A 26252-nucleotide genomic window follows, 5' to 3' on the forward strand; every position below is an offset into this window, starting at 1 on the left:
TAGAAAACGCCACGTGTCTTTGTGACATGTGAAGGAAAAGGGTATTAAGAATGGGAACCAAGGTATAGGAATGTTCGCAGGGAAGGGTATTTGCACAGAGCGTGACAAGGACACGCTACAGTGGAGCAATGCTCTTTCATATTGCACTTTTTAACATCATGCTATAGACTAGGTTGAATCTGTGTCCTCAGGTTATAAAGCTGTCTACTGAGCTTTGCTTTCATGAAAAGTCAACTGGCACAAGAATGTCATTGTTCATTTTTTTCTTTATTTAACAAATATTTGCTATCGCATAAATTGTTTTCTTATTAAATTTACTTCTGTTATTTCATGAAGCAAAACAAAGTTATATTTGCCACTTACCTGCAGATGCCAAGTTATTAACATGCAGGAACTAATGCAAGTTTCTTTTGCTTTTTTTATTTTTGTCAGATGAATCAAAGGGAGATTCAGGTGAAGAACAAAGTGTGTGCTGTTGCTCTTACTGACTCCAGCCACAATATTTGGCTACAGGACACCAGCAAAGGAACACAAGACTGGATGCATCAGGTAAGATGAATATGCATGCATAAATACAAAGTCCCATCCCAGAGCAGAAATAAAACCCTGCAGACTTCACAAAGGGACCATCCATTAGCTTATAACTCATCATGTAAATTCAGTTTTTTCTTTCTTTTTCTCCCTGTTTAACCTTAGTAACCCTCACAGGTCCCTGTGACTAACAGCCAGCCTTAGAAGTCTTAGACAGTTGCCTTCTCTTGTTACACCAGCCCACACTCTTTTTATTTTTTCCATTCACCAAGCTGATACAGTTAACCCCTCTAGTGTCTGCGTATGCAGCTGTGCATGCATTTGCCTCACATGTGCTTATATTGGACGCGTGCAAGACAGAATGCACGTGCTCATGTGCTTTTGTGTTGGCTTCATTTCAAAATTTGCCCTTTCTGGTGTGACCTCTGTGCCATATGCATCACCTGGGCTCACTCAGTATGCACATACAGATGAGGACCAGCGAAGACCAAAGCTGCTGGAGAGCTATAGATGCAAATGTCATGTGCTCTCTCTATCTCTCTGTGTGTCTCTCTTTCAGTCACGTGCACACACACACACACACGCACACACACACACACACACACTTAATCCATTCCTGCATTTGTATTACACTCTCTTTTATATCCATGGCCTTTTGTTTTCCTATTTTCCCTCATCTCCACTTCTCAATCCTTGTGTGTTTGTGTGTATGTTCAAGTGCATTACTTTTCTTTAGTTTATGTAGTGTATTTAAAGTGTATGTGATTGAAAGTCGCTCTTGCCCCTTATTTGTGCTAGGTTATTTGCTATAATTGAAATGTTAAGTGATTTTCTGTTTGTGATTTTTCAAAACAATAAATATGAAATAACCTTCACAGTGCACTCACAGAGGCAAGGATTCCCTCTGTCATACTCATTAACCCACTGTCCTTTTTGGGTGAATGAAGAGGGGAGTCTGTTTAATTAAGAGGAAATAGTGCTAACTAATTTACCTTAAGCCCTTGAAAAAAGTCTTTGCTGTTTGTGAGCTATAAAGCTTTGTTCTAATAGCAATATAAGCTCAAAATTTACCCAAAGACATTTTTGTCCTGTGGAGGTCACAGAGGATTGTCCCTCACTTTGACGCAGGGCTAGAGCTAAGCTTTAGTCACATGCACCCCTATGGGGGTAGCCTGTATGGGTGCTACGGGTTCATAGGTTGTCTGTGACCATGGAGAGGAGCAGCCACATCTTAAGGGTGTGTCTTGCAGTTCCATTGAGCTTCATACGGCCACCTTAAGGGACATACGGTAGTTGATAATGGAGCATACAACTGTTGTGCGCGTGGAAAGTGTATCATACAATAGGCCAATGTAAGTTGCACTCACTTATGATGTACTGGCATGCTGTCGTATGGTACTTTTACACCACACTCCAGTCGTTTGTAAGGAGTGGACACCGGCCCCTTACTGACCCAGAGTGAATGCTGCACCCAGCGGACGGGCACTTTATGCGTAAGTCCCCGTATGACACCCTCCAGGATGTCCACACAAACTACACGCTGGTTGTGTGATTTCCTAATTTCTAATAGTCAGGCCGCACACAAGGAGCACACCCTTTTCATGTGAACAGCATTCATGAGCTCTTTGCGGAGTACGCAGGATTTGGGGAAGTCAAAAAAATAAAAAGTCTGTACGACATCCCCATGTCTCAGCAACTTCACCCTTAATTTTCTTTTACTCCCTGGGCTCACCGAGTCGTCTACGACTTTGCTATTTCCTGCGTACCCCGTTCAGGTTTGCTCATTTTACAACTACAGACAGCTCGTATCCACCTGTAACAGCAGTTGTGACTAAGGCTTTAAAAAAATCAAAATAGATATTAATCCAAAAGCTACGTAGCATCGGAAATTATGAAACCAGTTTGTCTGGCATTATCGATGACACCTAAAAATTTGCTTTTAAAAGCACACTTTTTTCATTTCTGATACTTGCTTGGAACATGATCAGGTATTTCCTGAAATACATTCATATAGATGTTTGCTCTAAAAAGAAGTTACGTAGATATTTGACTGGGTGATCTTTTGTTACTTCCTTTTGGCAATTCTTTTTTTGACACTAAAGAAATGGTCAGGGAGGAAGCTAAACTTTGGGGTTATATGGAAGAAGGGACAGTTAAAGATGTTTTTACAACAATTTCTGGGTTCCCTCCCTGTAGGAACCACTGTCTGTTTGGGTTAAGAACACAGGCAAACTTTCTCCTTTAGAGATCTTGACTGAAATAGTAAAGTGGATTTAAATACCACACTTCTGTTCTAGTTGACCAAAGTGCTTTTTCGCTACAAGCCACATACATGTACACTGCTCTTTGCCACCCTTTAAAGTGCTTTTTGGTTACAAACAAGCACACAGAAAAACATACAATTTTATACAGTCCCCAGTTTGTTCTAACACCTTTTACCCCATTTTTTTCCAAGCCACAAATCTGGCACCTTAAATATTATCCAAAACTCAAAGAGAAAGAAGATGATATTAGAAAAGATACTCCTTTATACTGGTATCTTTCATTTTTCATTAATTCATCAACTTTACTCGTTGTGTATGGTTGCTAAAGCACCTCACTTCCATTTAAATCATCAGCAATAAATAATTTGTTTATAGAGTCCAAGAAATCTGTACACAAAATTGTCACACCAAAGCATGCAAAAAAAAAAAAACACATTGTGGACGTGACTTCTGGTCTTCACATAGGGTGCTGTCTTGACTCAAAGACTGACATCATAGATTGAATTCCCTGTAACCTTTAAGAAGTCATTCTAAGGGATTATACCTACAGAGTTGTGCATTGATCAGCTGGAAGCATGAACCCTAAACAACATCAAACATGTTTGTGTCACTTGTTCATCCCTTTGTGACCTTGTAATGATGACAGCTCTACAGTCACAAAACACAATCGTACTTTGTACATTCTTACTGCTTGTCCGCACAGAGAAATTTGTAATAAAGTCTGTTATACCCATGCAACTGCACAATTCAGGTCTATAAGTGTGGTATTTTTAGGTAACATAATTGTCATTAAATTCTATACACTGTTAATTTATCTAGACAAAGAGGGATTGAACAGCCCAAGCTCAAGCCTCTAGGGCTCTTTACAGTGGCTGTGTCTCCTGTGCCAGTTCCCAGCCTGTTTACTGGATGGCTATATATAGTATCAAGTTGTGCTACAGAAGGATAACTTTAGGCTAAGGATCTGCTTGGAGCTTCTTGTGGGCCTATTCCACCTTTATTACATTTTCTCTTTTAAACATACAGTACATTACAGTAAACACTCTTGGATAAACACACACGTCTGAGGCCTCATTTATAAAACTGTGTGCAGTAAACAGTAGCAGTAAACACAGTGTTTGCTCATATCCATTCATGCAGGCATTTCTTAATAGATACCAGCTTGTGGTCAACTGTGCATCATTGTTCATATAACTTTCCCACTTTCTGCCCTCATTTTGACTGGGGATACTCTAGAAACCAAGAATGATAAAGTCCCTTCTACTTTAATGTATTTTAATTCCGGAAAAATAGATATTATTTATTTATTTAGCATCCTTAAGTACCACGGAGACAACTGCCAACAACAAGGTGTTGGGGCTCAGCCTCAGCAAGTGGAGCTGTACTGTTTCAGGCCAACAACACAGTTTCAGGTACAGGCACTGTTACCGTCTGCAGAAGTACGACATTGAAAGGTTATTCTGTTTTTTCCCCCACTGTGCACCTATGTCATATTTAAGAAGCCCATTAAAAACACGTAATGGCGTATAACTGGAGAAAGTGATGGAGTACATTTGCGTTGCAGAGTAACTACCCCGTTAAAAAAACATCACATTTTACCTTTCAAATCCACTTGTAGTGCAAATGTAAACTACTTCTGTTCTGCCAATGTGCAAATGGTGTAGGAAGCAGTTGTGAGAGTGGCGGAAGCTACAATTATGAAAGACTCTAAGCAATGCTTTAAGTTTCAGTAACATTAATTGTACATCTGTAGACATCATTAAACTTTTATTTATCTATCTTATTTGCACATTATTCATCTTCTTGACCGTTTTTCCCTTTCGGGGTCACGGGGTTTCCGGAGCCTATCCCGGCCACTTGGGCGTAGGCCAGGATGCCCTGGACTGGTCGCCAGTCTGTCGCAGGGTGGAATATCCTCAATCACACATCCATTCACTCTCACACCTATGGACAATTTAGAGTTGCCAATCAACCTATGAAGCATGTTTTTGGACAGTGGGAGGAAGCCGGAGATCCCGGAGAAAACCCACGCATGCACGGGGAGAACATGCAAACTCCACACAGAAAGGTCCCCCATCGATTAAAGTCTCTTGCGCTCAATTTTGATTTCAGAAATGCTTTTTGAATAAATTTGGGCATTGATGAGTTGAAGAAATGGCATAAAAAGGCACAGAAGAGTTAAATGGTGAGAAGAAACAAGTGTGAATGGGAGCTCCAAATGATGGTGTACAGCTGGCAACCTGTCACAGTCTCCAAGGTGTCTCCTGTCACTGTGCTGGCCTGCTGTCACACTCTAGTGGCCTGCCCAGAACATACACACACAATCATACACGCACAGCATTCTCTCACAGAGTGTCACTGTGGTCATGAATAAAGTATCTTGATCCATTATACAACCCCTGGAGGAGATGGGAAAGAGATTCTCACAGTGAGCAAAAAATTGATCCTTAGGACTTATTTCTGAAAAGTTAGGGTGCAGGCTGAATGTGTTTCAGTTCAGAAACTTTTTTTTTCATGTTGCTGTATGTTTTCAGTCTTGTGTGCCCTGATATAAGAGATAAATATGTCATTCTAGGGCTCACTTAACTCAATGTATATGACTGGAAATAGATGTTGTCCTTCTTGTAACGTTCAAGTGAACTATCGTAAATATTAAGAGTACCTTTATTGGAAGTACTTCTTGTTTAAAGATTTGCTCTTTTAGTTCAGAAGTTCCCACTTGTGTTCCTCAATGATCCAAACAATTCTCAAATAAGGAGCTGATAAGCTTCTAAAGAGGACACAATCACCGTAGAAACATGCTTTCTAATAACATGCAAAAGGAACAACTCGTGAGAAAAATTAAAAGACATAAGTGGTGAGGGTTTTTTTTTTCATCCTAATTGATGTCATCTAAATGGACATTTGAGTATTAATTGTCATCCATCCTATTAGTGTTGGTTATCGCTGCTGAGCTACACATCAAAGTGATTGCAATTCAATCTAGTTTTATATAAGTTTACTTATGAAACACCAATTCACAACCAAGCTTGTTCCAATGTGCTTAATTTTATTTTAACAATACTCTATCTAAGTGACTAGCAGAAGGGTGTCTAGTAGACTTCCCTGTACACAAAAAGTGATTAGTGACCCTCAGAACTGAAACTCCCTCTGTGGAACAATAGGAAGAAACCTTTTGCAGAAGCAGACTCAGTTTGGGTGACTTTCTACCATGACTGGTAGTGATGTGAGAGTATGGGAATAAGAGAGACAACCTCAAAAACAATGGAACATCTGTTCAAAACTTCAAAGTCCAGTTTAATTTCCAATTCAACATCAGACTGTTAAATATTAATGTATTTGCCAAATTTGAAATCTAAAACCAACTTAATTTGGTTTTAAAGCTGTTGTCGCTTAGTTTGTGATTAAAACTGAAAAACAAAGAGCAACTTCCATAAAAAAATGCATTTTTACATTAAAGAATAAACAAAAAGACATTTCCTCAAAAGAAATCAATTGTTGAATTTGATCAACTGAATTAAGGGTGTATTCAGACTGAACACATTAGGTATGCTTTAAGTGAACTAGAGTTCGTTTCCCCTGATAAGCCGGAACAAATTTTCGGTCTGAATACACCCAAGCAGACCCTGGTCCAGGACCAAGAACCGTTCTCGGACCCATCTTGCAAGGTGGTCTGAGTTCGTTAACAATCGAACTGAGCTTCCGTTCGCTCTGCCTTTCCTCAATCTATAGAGCAAAAAAACTGGACCAAAACGGTCACCCTAGCCGGTCATCATTGGATGTAAACAGAAAGATGGCACAAATGTTTATAATGGCATAACTATTCTTAGACTATCCCTTAAAGAAGTTCTGTTTTTGGCACCTATGTCTCGTCCACAAGAGATACCAATACACTCCACAATAATAATCATTTTTACCCCATTTTCTTTTTATTGAAGGCATATTAAAATAAGTATGTTTTATTGCAATGAAAGATTTTGTGCTAAGGTCATTTCAAGACTAACCACCCAAGCACGTTTGTATTAGAAGCATAAAGAAACACATGCATAGATCTGCAGGCTTATAGGAAAAGTTAGATCTGTTTACACGTTTATTTCACTGTTGTCCTTTTGTTCAATGGCACCATTGATCGGTGGACAAGCTGCTTGAAGTGATGATGTGATGCATCAGAGATAGCCGATGTGATGTGGCATCCTTTTGTCATGTTGTCCTTCTCTAATCCCAGCCAGCAGGCCTTGCCTTTATGTGACTGCTGTTATGCCTGTGGTCTCCCACAGCTCCAGGGCTTTGTGTTGTGTGTGTGCATTTATGCAAGAGTTTGTGTGCACATGTGAGTTGTTGCCTTGACAAATCTATTCAGACCTTGGCTTCCATGCTTATAATGGTGGTGATGGAGGAATTGTAGGGGAGGGTGCTTTAAAGATTCCCTCCTTTCACTCTCCAGCCGCCTTCAGTCCTCTGCTTCACAGGCCAGCTGACATCTTTCTCCAGACAGCCTGAATGAATTAAAGGAGATACAATGAGACACTTGATGTAGCAGTCAAGGAGCCCTACTTCTTCTACGCTGCTCCACACAGTTCTCCTCTTAAAGCAAGCCTCCAACGAGAACACATCTCAGTAAGGCAAAATATCAGAAACATACTAGATTTTGCTACTATTTCCCTTGTTGACTTCTCAGCTTGACTAATCTTTGCAGAAGATTGCATCCCCTGGTTGCTTTTATGTTTGAAAGAACCAGACGTTAAGAATATACAGGGAACTTAACTAGGTATATCTAGCATTTAAATGGAAAGATGCATTTTGCCCCCTAGTTATTTTGTGGGTTCTTACCAGACAGGGTATATCTTCAAAAGAGATGAGCATTATTCAATTTTTCCTAATGCATGTTTTTCATATTTTCTAAACACACCTTTTCAAATAACCCCCAGTTTTTCCAAGATTTTATCTGAAAATGGCTGCATTTATTACTTTCAAAAAAGATGTTTAGGTAATAAACCAAACTGCATTCTAAAGTTTTGACTCTATTGACAGAAATACCAGCGGAACACGCTGTTTTACAACAAAGTTTTGGAAGCTCAGATTTTTAATACTTGTAGGTAGCTCTTCCTTTTCTCCACTAGTTATTCAGTTACAGTTGCCTTAAGTTGTCTGATATGAGGGGCCGTATAAGACATTATTTATTCTGAACCATTCACATTCATACATTCTTGCTCTCACAGTCATATATACTCTCTTTCGCATACATATATTCTCTTACGCATCCATATATTCTCTCTCTCACATTCATACATTCTTGCTCTCACAGTCATATATACTCTCTTTCGCATACATATATTCTCACTTGCACATCCATATATTCTCTCTCTCGCATGCATATATATTACTTTACACATACATACATTCTCACTCTCATTGTCACTCTTAAAAAAGAATGTATGTATGTGAAAGACAAGTATATATGAACGTGTGAGGAAGAGTTTATATGTGTGTGTGAGAGAGGAGTATGCATGAAACGGAAGTGACTTTACATGAAAAGGAAGGCACTTTGAATGAAAAGGAAGGCACTTTGCATGAAACGGAAGGCAGATGATTTCTCGTGCTCTGATTGGACGAGAGGCCGCCACCTCCCATTTTGAACAGACGCTAACACGAACCAATAAGAAGGCCATCGGAACCTTAAGAAATATTTTATCTTCACCTCAAGTGGTCACAAATCTGTCTGCATCTCTAGAGGCACAAAGGAATGTCTCAAATACCAATAATGGTAATAGAAGTGCCACCGAAACAGAAAATCCGTATCCACCTTATTCCTAGCCCCCATGAGCCTTTGCGTGAATTATGGGCGACACTTCCTGTAGACGCTGGAACACGCATTTACATTAAAACAAATTCCTCTTGTTTTCGATCCATAACTACATATAAATGTGGGAAAACCAGCTGTCATTTCTTAAAAAAGGCAACGGTGAGGTGGAGATGAAATATTTGTTAAGGTTCCGATGGCTGCAGGACCCCCGTGGCTACTTCTTGCCGGTTCGTTTTTTTTTAAAATAAACTTTATTAACAATATCTTGCACATACAAAATACCAAACACAAAACTCCACTGTGTGCAAAATACAATCTTCACGTTCGCCATGAGAATGAACAAAAAAAAAAACATAATGATAACCATGTAAAACAGGTTATGCAAAAAGAAAACAAAAATAATAAGGCAAAGGAATCTGTTAAAGTTTCAGGAGAGACCATGTTTCAACTGTTCTGACAGCTTTTTTGTTAGTGGAAGATTTAATACTGTTCACATACAAAACCATTTCTTTCTGAAAAACATAAAACACGGTTTTTTTGTTGGCATATTTACACTTGTGTATAAAGTATTTAGCCATAATTATAAGTAAATTAACTACATATATTTTTTCTGCATTAAGTCTCTCTTGTGTAAAATATCCAAAAATAATATGCTCGTAAAATAATCTATAATCTTCACATTGATGAGTTCTTATAAAATGTATCACATCTTTCCAAAATAGTTGAGTGAAAGAGCAAAACCAAAAAAGATGAGGCACAGTTTCTGGTGAGGAATGACAGAATGAACAGTTTATGTCCAGATCTTTTTTAAACTTAGTAAAGAAATGTTTCACTGGATAAAATTTGTGAAGAATTTTGAAAGAAATTTCTCTGATTTTATTGGTGATGAAATACTTTTGTGGCAGGGTCCAAACCTTTTCCCACTGAATTCTACATCCAAAGCTGTTCCAGTATGAGATAACATACGGTTTTGTGGCAATCTCATTTTGAAACAGAGAACGGATACTTTGATTATTACTGCTAGCTGAAAAACATACCTTTCCACACCACAAGTCTGTTAATTTGGGATTTCTTGCTGGTTCATGTTAGCGTCTGCACTGTAATCCCTAGCGAGTTGACTGAACTTAAAAATTATTGTGTAACAGATTACGCAACAGTTAAGTTATATTATTAAAACTTTTAAGTTAACATTTATTAAAATTCATATTGTCAGTTGGCTTACATTTGTATTATTTCATATAAAAAATATTAAGATTCCTCAACTTATAAAAGAGAGATTATTTACTTAAAGTTTTTAATATTTTCCAACTAAAAAACGCTTTAACTAACTATATTTTTATATTACTCAACTCATAAAATATGTAAAATTCACTCAAATGCTTTATAAATTCTTTAACTCATTAAATTTGTAGCATTGAAAATATTTAAAATTCTTCAGCTTAAAATGTATTCTAAACAGAGATATTGATACTGCCCCACTACATTTTAAAGGCCAACATTGATAAAAACCAACAAACGTGAAGGCCACACAATAGTGATTGCTTAATACACTTTTTTTAATTGCTCTTTAAAAAAAAAGCACAAATATCAAGAGGATGAAGAAACAATCAGTGCAATAAAACTGCATTATAAGAGTGCCACACAACATATTGACAAAAAGAGTTGGTTTTGTATTGTACGGCAGAAAAAGCAAATGATCACAACAAAACACATTAGTTACATAACACTTAAACCAACAAATAGTCCATTCTGGAAGACTCACTCAACGAAACATTCTTCAGCGTCAATAAATGTCCTTTCAGTGGTTTGCTGTCCTCAAGGCTCAAGACAGCATTCTGAATAAATATGAAGGCAAGTTCAAGTTTTTTGGGGTGCTGTAGGTCCAGAGCATAGATGTCCCCGAAGAGTTAGAAGAGATTAGTCAGCCAGATGTGTGGGACCACTGACGGCAGCATCAGGAGCATCACCACGACAACTGAGAAGATACCCACAGAAGTGTCTGTGAGGTCTGGTATTCTGGAAAATACAAAACAAAAAACACAGATGAGTTCAGACCCTCAAAGATATTTATCACACTAATGTCCAAAACTGACATTCCTGCCATCTGTCAATGGGAATCTTTTCATGCTAACATTCTGTTAGCTTTTAATCAACTGGCTATGATGTTTTAAGGACCAACTCCAATTAAAATTGTGTTTTTAAAAAGTTCTTTAGCATTTTTCTGAAGGAGGACATTTATAAAATAATTTAAGACTAAAGCTTCATTTTTCTTTATTCAAATAATGATGGATCAGGAGCAGAAAAGGTAAACGAAAAGGTTCCCGCGCCATCCAATCAGCAGTCCCTGATGTTCGCCTTTCATCTTCCGTCTCATTTTTAAAACCATTTAAAAATATCACTCAGTTTACAAACTACAAACAATTGCCCTATTTATTATGTCACTCAATAAAATCTCAATCAATATTAAAGGATTAGTGAAAACCATTGACAGGGAGTCGTGTGCACTTACTGTACAGGTCTTGAAGAAGTTGGAGGCATCTTCATGCAGATAAACAGGAAGTGCAAGGAGGACAAGTGCCCGTCTCATGTTCACGTCATGCTGGTCCTAAAAGAATAAAAAGAAATATACATTACCATTGAAGCAAATGCAGAGCAAACACTTCCAATATTTATTCAAGGAACTTTAAGAAATAATAAAATGATACCTTTTCTAGATGTCTATTTCTAGTAAGAGGACAATACAGTGTTTATGTCATGATCCACTTCAGGTCAAAGACCCAAAGTCATTTTTAAGGCAAGTTACACCTTGGCTTCTTACAGCTGTTTACAAATGATTTGTTATCCGTTTTTGAATTATGCACATTAGAAATTCACCTGGAGGTCATAAATCCTAACCAAGCTGGCCAGTTCCTGTCTGTTTTGGTGGACTTAGTCTCAGAAAAGGGCAGCTTTAAGTTACACAAACCGGACTTTCCTCTGACTGCATCTACTCTACATAAATCCATTTCAGATCTTGACAGATGAGTTTTCATGGTTTCAAATGATGGAATAGTGCTAATGCAACATCATTTTATTATTGTAATATACTGTCATAAAGACATGACAATATTCCAAAGTGTCTCCACATACATGGCAGTGGAAACACTTTGGAATATTGGCTATGTAGTACTGCAGTATTATATGTAGTACTGCATAGTGCCAAAGTAACAGAACACAACTTGCACCTCCATTCCATTGTGCCACCTTCAGCCTGCAATCTAAATATGTTTAGTTAAATTGTAAATAATTTCAGCTCTATTTAGACCTTTGGCTAGTTAAAATGTGCATAAATGTTTCCATGCTGCCGTATAAATCTAATAATGGTAATAGTTCAGGATGAATGCATTAAATAAGTATAAAACTCACCCACTGACACCTCTTTTCTGGTGAAATGGTGACTTTCTGGTGAACTTTCTGAAGTTCAGTATCTGAAAAAGTCCAAAAGAGATTTTTCAATGTTAAAAAATGTTTCAATTATATTCTGATCAAAAAACATTTATTGCACTACACAACCTATTGCATTTTTTGTTTTTTTAAAATAGCTCTATACAAATAACTGATCAGGAGACAAGTTACCTGGCTGGCCTTGGCGTCTACCTGGAGGTGAAACACTGAACACTCTGTAGTTCGGTACCTGAACACAACACGAGCACGTTGATTAATTTATTTTTACAAAAACCTTTTTTATAACGGAGATCAATGATTTATAAAAGCTTAAAACTGCATTCAAAACCCAATGCTTCCATGTAGCAACCAGGCTTAAAACTGTTGGCGGTAGCTCCTCCCACAACCGTTAGAGGCTTTGAGTGACACTTTTGGACAAATGTCCAGCAGCAAACTTTAGCCACAGACAGAGGCCTCCAACGCGAATTTCACACGCGGATCATGTTTAGTGTGATTGCAGCATAAAAGATCATTTCTACCTCTGAAAAAAAAAAACCTCATCACTGTCGTAACTTACGGGCAGAAATGCATTTTGGGTTTGGCTCGCCATACGTCTGCTATGACAAACTAATCATGTATACATTTCCACATTAATCTCTAAAACAATCATAACACACATATGTTTAAACAACAGTAAACCACATTTACGGTAGTATAAGAGCATTTTTAAAGCATTCATTCAAAATAAACCATGAACGATACTTACCAAATTAAATCAGGGCTGAAGACAAGACGGCACCATCAGCGATGAGGCGGATGGAAAAAAAAAACTCGAGGTTGGGGCGTCTTGAAGCGGGACGAAATCGCAACGCTTTGCAGAAAAATAAAATGCTCGACTTTCAATTTCAAACGTCGCATACTCGCATTCGGCAAATCCAACATGGCCACCTGAGCTAACGTAGAGAAAACGAAAGACCCTCCCACCAGTACGTGATGACGTCATGACGCTACTTCAGGGATCTTAAAATTTTTGAGTGCTAGATACAAATAAGCTTTAAAATATTTAGCACTGTTAAGTTAAATTTGAAAAAATCTTGATAGAGCTTAATACTTTATAGTTGAATCAACTACAAAATGACGTTTAAGTTGTGTAACCTTAATAGTTATGAGTCAGTACAAGTGATAGGGTTTAGAGGGTGTTCAAAATGGGAGGTGGCGGCCTCTCGTCCAATCAGAGCACGAGAAATCATCTGCCTTCCGTTTCATTCAAAGTGCCTTCCTTTTCATTCAAAGTGCCTTCCTTTTCATGCAAAGTCACTTCCGTTTCATGCATACTCCTCTCTCACACACATATAAACTCTTCCTCACACGTTCATATATACTTGTCTTTCACATACATACATTCTTTTTTAAGAGTGACAATGAGAGTGAGAATGTATGTATGTGTAAAGTAATATATATGCATGCGAGAGAGAGAATACATGGATGTGCAAGTGAGAATATATGAATGCGTAAGATAATATATATGCATGCGAGAGAGAGAATATATGGATGTGCAAGTGAGAATATATGTATGCGAAAGAGAGTATATATGACTGTGAGAGCAAGAATGTATGAATGTGAGAGAGAGAATATATGGATGCGTAAGAGAATATATGTATGCGAAAGAGAGTATATATGACTGTGAGAGCAAGAATGTATGAATGTGAATGGTTCAGAATAAATAATGTCTTATACGGCCCCTCATAGTCTGATTCTCTTGTTCTTTTCTTTTCTATATTATTTTGACATCGTCTAATACAAACTAGAGGGTATTGTGTTAAACTACAAAAGACTGCCCTAGTTGTTCTGGTTGTTAATGACTTTTCAGTCTGTAAAAGTCACTGTTGTGAGCAAAGGTAGGTTTTCTGTTTGTTAATACAACAAGAGTTATTTGATGGTTTAAATGCGGGTTTGCATTTTTTAACATGAGAGAAAACCTCACCATAATATCTAGTTAATGAGACCCCTCCAGTTTGTTTTGTGGAAAAATTGTATGACTTTTTTGCACTTTCATTCTCCAGTCTTGACTGTCAGCCAAAAATGGAGAAAGGTTCAGACCTTTGGTTTTGGTAATTCCATGTACAAAGTTCTGTTCTTCATGGAACTCCCCTGTATTTTATCACCTGCCATGTGTAAAATTGTCTAAAAGGCAGCTTAGCCATTGGCCAAAGCTTTGTTTGCCATGTCAAACGCCTGCTACCATTGCTCTCACACTCAACCTGTTTTTATGCTGGGACTATTAGCATATTTGTACCATCTTTCAAACCACCATTACCTAGCCACTGGTAGGACTTTTTGATACCAGATGCCTTTTTAATCTGCCCCTGCTATGTCATGCAGGGGCTTGTCCTTTGATACTGGTTCCTCCACATTGTCCTTTGGTTTATCACTGGGTTGTTGTTTCATCCTCATTCCAGTCTTTAGATGTTAGATTTGTGAAAACAATCTTTGCATTGAATAGAGCTTTTGTGTTATGACATTATTGGTCACTGGTTGACTCTCAACTCAAACTTATTGAAAAAAGGCGTAGAAGTTTGTCCATTGGCTCACCTGTAGGGGATAGTCTAATTGAAGGGGAACATGTGTGTTTTTGCATTTTAAAGGGTTCCTAACACAACACGTTTTTTCAGAGGACACTCCTCAAATGCAGTCATTGACCCACACAAAAACACTTACCGATACACACACACACAAACACACATAAGCAGGCAGCACACAGTAATGCCTGTCAAGGGGCCACGTTGAAAGTAAACAAGGCCAGATAAGCAGAGAATCAGAAGGACGCCAGCTGCACATTCTAATCTCTTTACATTTTCTCTTTGTTCTATTGAACTTTTATCTTATCTAGGGGAACGTCTTTTCTAAGCATTCCTTCTCAGCCTCCCGGTGTCTTTCTCTTTTTTCTCTTGTTTCTGTTGAAATCCTGCAAGCTGCATCATACCAATGCACACTGCACAGTCAAAAGGCCAAACGCACTTGATTTGATGTCGTTCACTGACCCAGAGAATGAAAAGACAAAGTAAAAAAATCATGCTGCTCTCTTAGACATTGATACACTTCATCACCATTTCATAAGGTATAAGCCATTTTTTTAACACCCCTACTGTTACTTGAAAAGTAGAAATAGGGGGAGCCACACGCAAAAGAGGATGAAGGTAGCACAAATTAAAAAAAAACAGATGAAGAGGTCTTCTCTGCTTTCTGACAGTGGAGTTGTCAACCACAAGGGGTTTGAGAAGAGTAGGGTGTTTGCAGGGGGTTATGGGTCAGCAGTCTGGGCAGACACCCTCCCCCCGTGGCACCCACTGATCAGCCATGGAGGAAGGCCTCATCTCTCAACTACAAACAAACGCCAGACTGTCGGAGTAACATGTCAAAGAGCTTTTAATTGCTTGTTCCTGTCTCTGTTTCTTCTTCCCCTTCTTTGCTTATCCATAGTCACCTTTCCCTCGAGTTTTGTCCCAGTCTTTGTTTCTCTTACCAGTTTTCTTTTCACCTCCCATAATTTTATTTATTTTCCTTTTGTCGGCAACATTTCATTTTCTATGCTTGATTTATTGCCTATCCTCACTTTTTCCATTCATTAAAATGTAAAGAGGTACTACTTTCAGCAAAAAAACAAACAAAAAAAAAAAAATTTACTACAGCACTACAATACCAAACCATATTTTTATTTCAAGCAGTTCTTCTAGATGTCTTGTAGAAGCAAGCTATTGTTCAGAAAAAGGATGAAATATTTGGTGTTTTATTATAGTCTTCAGTAGATCTTTTCTTTGCATTGTCTCCTTACAGTGTTGTCAAAACTGGGTATCCAGTCCGGAACCCTTGGACACCCCCCTCGATTCCATGCTGCCAGACTGCCCCAGGTTTTCTGCAGGTATGTAAGAACACACCCCAATAGTAATAGCTAACATTGAATAAAACCTTTTTTCAAAACAGGCTTCTTAACTGAGAGATCTTTGACACAAACCCTCAGAATCCAAATCAGAGTTAAATTATCACAAATGCATTGAATTTATGTTGTTGACACTGCAGAAATGTGAAGTTAAGAATCATACATATTTCTGTTTTCAATGCCTCCTTTTTCTCAAGCACTACTCTGTCTCCTGGATTCATTAATCCTTGCCTGCTGTGTTTTGCTTCCTGTCTTAATGCCCTCTCTGTGGTTCACTGGCCTTGATGATGTCATGTCCATCATAAGAATGTGTCTTTAATGTCGGATTAGAGATGAAAACGGTAATCCTCAACATGAACGTTGATAAGAGATGATGATTGCAGTGTTGTTTGAAGTGTGACACTCAAACACACACACACGGGCTTAGACCCAGACAACAAAGAGGAAAGTTCACCCTTAAACTGGAAACAAAATGTCATTTTTCTCAGGTATTTACTACCTGTTATTTCATATCCATACAGGCTTACCTAAGCATCATTTTGTTTTGTTCATTTAGACCCACTTTAACATGTTCATCCTTTCTTTTCTTACCTATCACGTCACACAAGGGTGGTTGTGCTTTTTTTGAATTTGTTCACTTTAATGCTTCTCAGTGACATTATGGTGAATGTGTAGGTCATTTAATACATGTGAGTACATCTCTGGCATTCCTATCTCATCTTAGTCCTTAAATGGCTTGTTCCACATGGACTCATGTGGGTGGGTGGCCCTGAACATCTACCAGTGAATCAGCTTCTTGAAATGTCATCAAGCCTTTAACAGAAAATCACTGCTGTATCTCCTGTTCAAATGTCATTTTTTTTCTCTTTCTAGCCTGTCTTTTTTCAGTGAATGCTGTCAGTCAAAAGACAGCGGTGGCTGGGCCAAAAGTTTTGCCCTTCCTAACATTGTTCAAACATTGACCTGTTTGACACAGTATCTAACATGTGTGCACTCCTGACTTTTGCTTTGTTGACTTTTGCTACTTTAGCTAAATTGAAAAGAGCTGGATATCAAGCCTGTTAACAGAGCTGCCAAGTCTGCTTGTCTCTGGTCTTTTGGTGGCAGCCTCTGATGTCAAAGGTTCGCTCAGTCATCTTTGTGTCCTTGGCAGCCTTGCAGGCTCACAAGCAACAGCTATTGTGGTGAGAGTTACAGAAGAGCAACAGAGGTTGAGAGAGGGTTGAGGAAAAGCTGTCAGGCCACCGTAGTCCTTCACTTCAATCAGCACACATACCGCCGTGACTGCTGTTGTCTGGGTTGCTATGGAATTGGTATGTGTAAGTGTGTTAATCAGGACTGAAGATGAAACCTTTCAGAAGCAGATAACAGACTGGTGAATCATTGTTGTTTTACATGACATGCATGTGCACATATGCAGAGACACACATCAAAATGTGAACCACTGTTCTTGTTTTGCCAGACTGAGCAAGGCCTGAGGCACAAATGTGACTGCCGTGAAGAGTGGCATATGATCAGACAGACCCACACTCAAATGTCTAAAGGCAGGCAAAATATTGGGTGTGTATTGGTAATGCAGCATCGTGGGAGAAAGGATGAATCCCTCTATTGCTCCATTCTACATCTGCTCCTCTTTGTTTATCTGTCTTTCACTTTAGATCTGTTTCTTCAATGTTGCCACTGTGCTCTGCATCCCTAAGTGTGCAGTTTGTAGTATATCTGTAGTTTATTTCATAAACACCAACCAGGGCTATCTGGAGACCAACCATGTCTACCAGCTAGTACACCAGATAAGATATGTCAGCAGAACCTCTATGTCATTCTGAATCATCCACAAAACAATGCTTGATTTATTATCAATGTGACAAAAGTGGAAAAGCCAAACAGTATCATTTTTTCTTCTGGTGACGTGGGCCATTTTCAGTTACCGGTACTTTTAATTAGGTTCCAGGAAGGAGGGAAAGCATTGTTGCTTTGACTTTGAGAAAAATAACATAGGCTATGTTATTGTAGACCTAATTGATAGATAACTCATAAAACAAATGATAAAGGAAGTAAAACAGATATATATGTATATAAAATAATAAGAATAAAGGTTTCAGGTTTAAAGTCATATGCACACTCATTGGTGCACATTTAACTTCCTCTAGGGTGATTACTCATTGTCCAGACTGATTATTAATTACACAGAGAGAGATCACTAAAGTAAACATTGATTAATGGCTAACAAAGGTAAGTTAATGTCCTACCTGTACTTTAATTACCTGCGCTGTACTTGTACAAGAGTTCCAGCTCAAAGTGCCCATTAATAATTATGCACTATAGAGAAAGAGGCATAGTTCCCTTTGATTTGAATGGAGGGGTGGATCCTTTAGCTGGACTCTAATTGATTTTTTTTTTTCTGCATTTAAATAAAAATTTTGGTTTCATCTGAACATCTGTGGGACTCTGCCAGGGAGTGAGGTGCAAAACATTTTTTACTGTTTTTTTTGTCCAATAATTTTAGTGGTCATTTATTTTTATTTTTACAGCTATTGAACTTTAAATGAATCAGCCAGGCTGACTCTCAATGTCGAGCTGATCTATTGAATGGACTGCCTGGCTAAAGGTTTGACTCAGCTAATAACCGTCACTCTCGGTTTCAGCATGTCTGACCATGACACGGACAATAGGACAATTGTCTACTTTTTATTTGTTTTACACAACATATGCACTCACACACTACATAACTATGTGTTTTAAGTTTAGGCTTCCTACCCTCAAATTTCCCTTCTCTAACCATTGTTTTTTCAGCTTTGTCTGGTGGAAGTCTGCTGTCGTTGTGGTGGATCACATGCAAATTTGTATGCCTTTGTGTCTGTGTTTTGATATGTATTGCAGTGTTATCTTAGCCCAGCCAATGGATGTAGTGCTTGTGCTGCAGGAAATTGTCGGGTAAACTTTGCTGGACTAAACTGTGACCTCTGACTTGACTTTACTCCAGCGGGATGTGGGTATTGTCTGGGTCATTTTGGTGACAGGTAAAATCTTAACAGCTTAGAACCTCCTTATGTCAAAGTTTGTGTTTTTTTTATCAAAGACAGGTCATAAAGTTTGGTGTTATTATTTACCTGATGTAATTCTTTTATAAAATAATGGCTTTATTAGACTGTTTTTATTAGCTTAAACTTTTTTTTTAATATGTGCAGAAAACAATGGCTCCAAGATGCTGCATTTCCTTTTGTGGCGGTACAAAGGAAAATGGTAACTGGCGTATTTTTGTATAGCACTTTTCTACCTTCTTGAAGGCCAAAAGCACTTCCACCAGTGTGTGAATGTGTGGGAAAATGGGTGAATGGGTCTGTTACTGTAAAGCGCTTGAGGCCTTCGAGGAAGGTAGAAAAGCGCTATATTATATAAGTATACACCATTTATCATTTACAGTCGCAGTCCTATTCACCTATGCATACACACATTGACTGTGTGAATGTGCATTACCAGGGGCAATGTCGGGTTCAGTGTCTTGCCCAAGGACACTTTGACACATGGTTGGGCAATATGGAAACCAAACCTGCAATCTTTAGATCAAGCGTCGACCGCCTTACCTCTGCTCCACAGCCGGCCTATGAATCAGCGAACAATTCAGTATCTAAACAGAATGTCACTGAAAGCTCACCAGTGCTTTCTGATGTAGTCATTAAAGTAACATTTATTTTTAATATTTTAACATGATGTTCAATTAAAAAAAATAAAACTCAGAGAATCTGAAAGATGTTCCGAATTAAACGCTTTCAAAGAGAAAAAAATACATGGACACATTGCAGATTAGCGATCTGTCCAGGGTGCCCCCTGCCTTCTCCCGCAAGTGGCCGGGATAGGCTCCGGCAGCCCTGTGACTCTGAAAGGGATAAAACAGAATAGAAAATGAACAAAAAACATGATTTCTTTTTCTATTTAAATATATACATTGTATGACAAGAGTATTTGATTGCAACTTTGTGTCTTTTTACTTAAAAGTATCTTTGTTTATTTTCAAGAACCCGGTGTAAGAAAAATCTTGGCATGGAGTCAGCCTTCCTTCATTTCCCATCATCTCTTTGTTTACACTTTAGCTTACACCCTCTCACAACCCATTACCACTGCAACAAAAATGTCAAGCAATAATGGAGCTGTTACAAAAGTTCCAAATATTCCAATTTACATTTACTGTAAAGCTCTGTTTTGTTGGCCTATGTGTGACTCTTTGAACTCAGTATATTTCTAGTTTACTGGCTTTTTACATTTTAAGTTTTAATTATTTTTATAAAAACTCAAGCTTATGGAAACAGTGGCATATTTGATTACTTTTTTGCATGATAGTATTTTTAATCCTACTCTCTGTATCAGAGATCGAACGGTGGCGCCAATGTGCTGGGCTATACATTTTGTCACTAGCTGCTTTGGAATTCTCAAGCCTCTTAGCTACTGTGGGTAGTGTCCACCCTTATAACTCAGAGGGCATCCCCAGATTAGTGCTTTGGCGACATGGATCTCATTTGCCCATATGGCCCTTTTCTCATTGAGTCGATATGTGATTTAATCTGCCCAGCCTTTCCCCTGACCTCAACATGTGGCAACTACTTAAAAAAAAATCCTTACCAACTGCATATGCAATATTTGTTCGATATCGCACCAATGTGATCAAGTAAAAAAAACAATAGTATAAAAAGTAGTTCCCAGTGTATTACCATTTATTAGAAGACATTCCTATATATAAATGCTAGTTGGATTGTGATACCATTAAACAGAAAAAATGTTGCAGTTAAGATACATTTTGTTTCATTTGTAATGGCCATGCATTCATTTTGGATATTTGACGTGGTGTAGAATTAATCCAACAAGCCCCAAAGGGGCACCGCGTATCATAATGGTTCTTTGCAACTGTTTTTATATTGACTCTTTCCTGTCCCATATGATAATAGCCCTGGTTTAACCCAGGTCTAACCCTGGAATAGACAGACTACGGCCCAGGGGCTATATGCGACCAGTTAAACTATTTAATCTAGAATAGAATATTGATCATTTTTGATAATGTTTTATTTTCCCTGTAATTCTGGTGTCTGCCCATAAATGGTACACAATAAATAAATAAATTGACCTTTATTTAGGTGCAAAACCTTGGTTTGCATTCATGTGGTGTTGGGAGATTATTTGTTTTTCTACAGTTCATGTGTGTTTTCCGAGTTGGACAGTCATTTTTCCAATCATTCAAACACCACATGAACGCAGCATTTCATCCAAATTCCATGTTATGACTTTCTCTAATGAAGTGGATTTCCACTCCACGTATCTGAACCCTGGTCTGGCCTTCTATCAAATTTTAGAACCCTTGGTGACCATGAGTTAAAAAATTTGTCCACCCATGGTCTAACCACTCTTTCAAACAACACTATTAAAGCTTATTATTCTGTTTCTTGCAAGTCATTTTGGTAACAATTTCTCAGGGATGAAGACCAGGAGTGCAATATGCTGTTGAGTGGGATGTGGCCAACAAAATCACTCAGACTCATCATGAATGAATGGGAAATATTTAAACACTAGGCAAACAAATAGGCCTTCCACTTCAGATTTGAGTATAGTTGAAAATAATCGACACGACAATTTAAATACTTCTGAGTTGCACTTTTTTATGAATTCTTCAAAAGTGAATATTCACCTGTCTTTATGGTTATACCTTTTGTTACATGTCCAGATGCTGTGTCTTGTCACATGTTGGTCTATTACAACAAACCATACCCAACTTTTCAGGGTTTTTTATTTTTATTTTTATAAGATACTCAATTCATTTCAATTTTCTTTATATAGCCCAACATCACAACAATAATCATCCCAAATGGGCTTCGTACCAGTAATTGTAAAGTAAGCATAATAAACAGATATGACACCAAGCTCAAAACTCAAGACATACTGCAGAAAAAAGACGATTCATTTTTACACTATCTTATATTTGATTATATATCGTTGCCCAAAGTTTACTTCAAAAAAGCTCTCTACCAAAGAAACGTCAACGTCAACCTTTTACAGTCCAGCTGTTGTATCAAATCTAGTTGGGTTATTATTGCTTAATAATTGTCTGACTACGTAAATGCCTGCTGTGCATGTTGAAGTTTACAAGCAGCACAATGATGTGATCATAGTCATCGTCACAAGACTATCAGAAAAACGTATCGGCAGAAATTGTCATACTGGCCTATAATTACTTTTTTAATGCAGGTATCTGTAGATACGGATATTAAGCCATCATCGTGCATCTCTAGTTAAAATAGAAGAAAACATAAAATGAGAATTGGAATAACTTGCAATTGTAAAAAAAATACTTAAACAAAATATAATTGAATTTTAATATACATCATAATCTTCTACTCATAGAATTTTTGGGCCTATGAACATAAAAATACTGCAGATATATTATAGAAAATTGTCATCAAATATTGATTATGATCCTGCTTATCCCATTAATGCATGTTCAGTACAAATCTGGCACCATTTAAAAGAGAGACAAAAAAAACTTTCTAAGACTATAAAATGTGTTCCCAAAGATTATTGTGTCAAGTTTACCTACAACAAATGTGTTAACTTTTGTGTTTGTATTTATGCATATACCATGAGGTGTGTGTGACAAACTGTGTATCTGTACAGATGAAGCATATTTTTTATAGAAATAGAATAGTCTGTTGTAGCCTAGGAAGCAGTAATAAAAAAAATTTCAGAGTCCCTGTGCTTATTGTGCCAGAACATAATGAGAGGCTGTGCTGATCCCTCACTGATGCAATAGCTTTTAATCCTCAACCCTTCTTTTCTCTTCCCATACTAAATAGCATCCACTGACCATCTTTGGCCTGTCACTGCTCCTGGTAGCACAGAGTAACCCTTGACCTGTGTGTCATCTGACTTTTGAACCTTATGTGTGGACTGGAAACTGAATCAAAGTGATAAATAGGGAGACAAATACATTGTGTTTTTGTTCCCTCTATTCAAGCAAATTGTCTGTTATTTAGCCTAAGTTATATGCTTTGTGTGAGATTGTCAAGTTTTTTTTTTTTTATTGGGCATGGAAATTACTTAATGATTATTCGTTATTTTTATTCTACTCTAAAATTTACATTTTTTATTAACATTAATACAGTTTTATGAACTTATCTTCTGGTGTGATTATTTTTTTTAGTCTTTTTCTTTTTTAATTCTTTAAAGAGTCTTTAACATGTTGTTATTCCTGTACAATCTGATACAGCTCTTTTACAGGTATGTGTCTGTCCTCATAGAAAGAAGAATGCTGTGAACAGCTATGTTATCAAGTTAACTTAAAGACAGTCTGGTTATCAATTTTGTGAGGCTCTCAGGCTGAACTGCACATCCAATGGAAAAAAAGCCACTCCAGTGTGCCCCTGCTTGTCTATGTCCTGGTCAGCTAGTATCTAAACCTTCTGAAGGGCACACCTTCTATCTAATCAACATAGACAGGCTGTTTCGCACGCATACACAAACACTAAAATTGTATGCATGCTCACAGAGTCACACAACACAATGTACAAATCTAGGCATGAGACCCGTTTAACAGTGCAGTCACATGTGGTTACCCAGCTTAGATGAGCAAAGACCATTTAAAACATTGCAATGACAACTTTTTTGTTGTTTTACAACTTCATCCTAATATGATCAGAATTAAGCCTTATTACAAAGTCAAGTTGGGTCACCTGCTATGTAAAGATACTACATTTGTAGAATTAACTTTTGTTGTTGAAATGAATTGTTACACCCCTAGAGGCAACTTTATTTTAGATGCTCTTCAGGTGAAGAACTAACCTATTTGATACATGAGAAACCATTTTGACTGGATTTTATTCCCCTTTGGTATGGCGTTCTTTTTTACTCTTTGTTTTTCAAAAGTACACCCCAACTGACTTCAAGACACACAGATCAGTTCCCCTTTGTTCCAAGTGTGGCCTTTGCACAACATGTGGCCAGAAAAAAAAACCCCAAGCAACGGAAACAAATGACCAAGGCAGTAGAAATGATGGAGCTTGCTTTTTGTGATTGGAACACCTCAGAAGCTCTAAACGAGGTTGACAGCAGTCGTTATGGCATAATCTAGGGGAATCAGAGGAAGTGAACTGTGTTTGGCATCAGGCAGCTATCATGTTGTAATTAGTATAGCTAACATCTCAGATGAAGAAGTGAAGTCTAGGTCATGGTAAAAATCTTCAAGGGTCTTAGTAGGTAAAGGTTGGAAGCCAAGCCGTGCCCCCTCCCTTGCCTGCGTATAAGCTTATGTCGAGCTTGCTCAGATTTGCTGAAATCCGGGTTGACCTGTGGCCTTAAGGTGTTGCAGCCAGTCACATGTCAGGCTGGCTCCCGTGGACCAAGTTGAATGTGTTCATATCAGATTGTTTTAGTAGTTTCTACTCAAGAGCTGTACAACTCAAGAGATTTAGTCTTTCACACTATGAGGCTTTTGACATAGATGTTACCTTGCAGCTTAAACCCATGCTTGGCATTCCAGCCCTTCTCTGGCCCCAGGATCGACCTTTTTGTTCTGTTACAGTGTTAGATTCTTAAATCTATCACAGAAAAAAAACTGTATTGGTGAACAGCAGAAAGGATAATGAAGGATAATGTACCACATTCTGAATATCACAAAATAATCTCCTATGTAGCAGGATTGGTGTGAATTTTCCGTGTAAAAATACGTGTTTGGATGACTGTGTTGCTCCCTCCTTTTATTCCTTGTTCCTCAGAAAGCCTCTAATCCTCTAATGCAAACATAATCTCTTTTAATGCACTGATTATTATTTCTAACATTTTGATACCACATTTTGTATGTATTTTTATGAAACAAAAATGTTTCTTTTTTAATGACAGGGTTTACCAAAGAGCTGAACGCAGGCGTCTAATAACAGCTTATACTTGTTCTGTATCATGTGTGCTGTGCCACAAGGTTTATACCTTTTACGTTCACCCAGCAGGGCCAAAAAGCTTCATTAACCATCTAAAAGTAACTCTTTATAAATCTTTGGCGGCATCACAACAAAACTCAGTTAATCTTGAAACAAAGCCTAATGTTTATTATGTACATACAGAACTCACTCAGTTTTTTTTTTTTTTCTCAGAATAGATCTGGTCTTTGAGGAATTATGTCAAACAAGGTTCTGTAATAAACAAGAAAGGATAAAAAAAATAAAGCTTGTGAACTTTGTTACATTTCATTTATCCACTATGCTATTTGTGGTGCTTTTCATCTTTTGAATCATGTCCTAGTTTCTCAATCTTGTTTTATTTTTTTTTTGAAAACATGAGTTAAGCTGTGGCACACAAGCTATTAGGTCGCTGCACTGTTTGCCTGACCTCTGACCAGTAAAATCCCTGCCGCTCTCTGCTAACCCCAACCCCACCCCCCTCTCCACATCTGCCCACCTCATGCCCTCCATATTCCCACAGTTTCTTGGAAATGATATTTCATTGCTTGGGTCATCCTCCATACAGTAATCCTATTTGCTCTGTCATGTGTTGGTGCTCGCAGATGGTGTGTGGTATGACATTCAGCTCATTTACAGCTGTTTGGAGCTCAGTGGTTGCATTGTCTCTCCAAAATATCCCAGAGAGGGTGGTCCTGCATAAATGTACATAAGCACTCAATCACGCGGGCAGATGTTACAGTAAAAAAGCTAAATTCATTATGCAGTAAAATGCTTATCAAGGGCCTTAAAGACAGAATAGGCATTTTATGTGGGTATGGTGGTGCAGGTGGGAGGCACTGCATACATGCTCATTACTGTGACATGAACAAGAAGACAGAGACAAAAACACAGCAGGGTTAGAGGTCCTTGGCGGTGGTCCAGTAGTTGGCGTCGTGGTGTCCACATTTAGTTCTAGCTGAGTGCCCCTAGTGGGCCTGGCTGATGTGCTGCCTTCACCCTGACCTCTTGAGCTAGAATCAGTGCTTGTCTGTTTCACCAATCCCTTTGAAGTTTCAATTTCGTCAGTATCTGATTCCCTTCAGACCTCCTATATTTTGGAAATTCTTATAGCAGCCTTTGCTGTGATATTTTGGACTGAGTATATTTTCTATATTACTTGAGGGGGGGGGGGGAAACAAAGTGGGACATAAATGTAGAGCGAAGATTTTTAAGAAAAATACTTCTTTTTTATTTCTACTTTTAAATAAGAAAAACACTTGAGATAATAGAAGAAAAACAAAAACATCAAGTTGTAGTTATTGCTGTCAAATATTTAAGATTTTGCAGTTGACAAAATGATTTTTATTTAACTTCCTGTTTGT

The 26252-nt window shown here is 37.9% G+C and overlaps 1 protein-coding gene and 1 long non-coding RNA gene across 5 annotated transcripts in view; one reads left to right on the forward strand and one right to left on the reverse strand.

Moving 5' to 3' along the window:
* Positions 1-26252, forward strand: part of arb2a (ARB2 cotranscriptional regulator A) — a 143733-nt gene that overhangs the window by 91198 nt on the left and 26283 nt on the right. For all 4 annotated transcript variants that reach the window (XM_004072645.4, XM_011479289.4, XM_078952871.1 and 1 more), the window contains 2 exons: positions 433-549; positions 15856-15940. In XM_004072645.4, coding sequence (XP_004072693.1) covers positions 433-549; positions 15856-15940 — 202 coding nt within the window. The remainder of the gene's footprint in view (positions 1-432; positions 550-15855; positions 15941-26252) is intronic.
* Positions 10112-15737, reverse strand: LOC144994580 (uncharacterized). The gene is made up of 5 exons (XR_013658156.1): positions 12788-15737; positions 12214-12271; positions 12004-12065; positions 11108-11203; positions 10112-10614 (listed from the first exon to the last, which is right to left on the reverse strand). It is a non-coding gene; the product is annotated as an uncharacterized LOC144994580 (long non-coding RNA).

Source organism: Oryzias latipes, chromosome 9, assembly GCF_053564925.1.
Source record: "Oryzias latipes strain Hd-rR chromosome 9, Olatipes_Hd-rR_3.1".
In the NCBI taxonomy this organism is placed as follows: Eukaryota; Metazoa; Chordata; class Actinopteri; order Beloniformes; family Adrianichthyidae; genus Oryzias; species Oryzias latipes.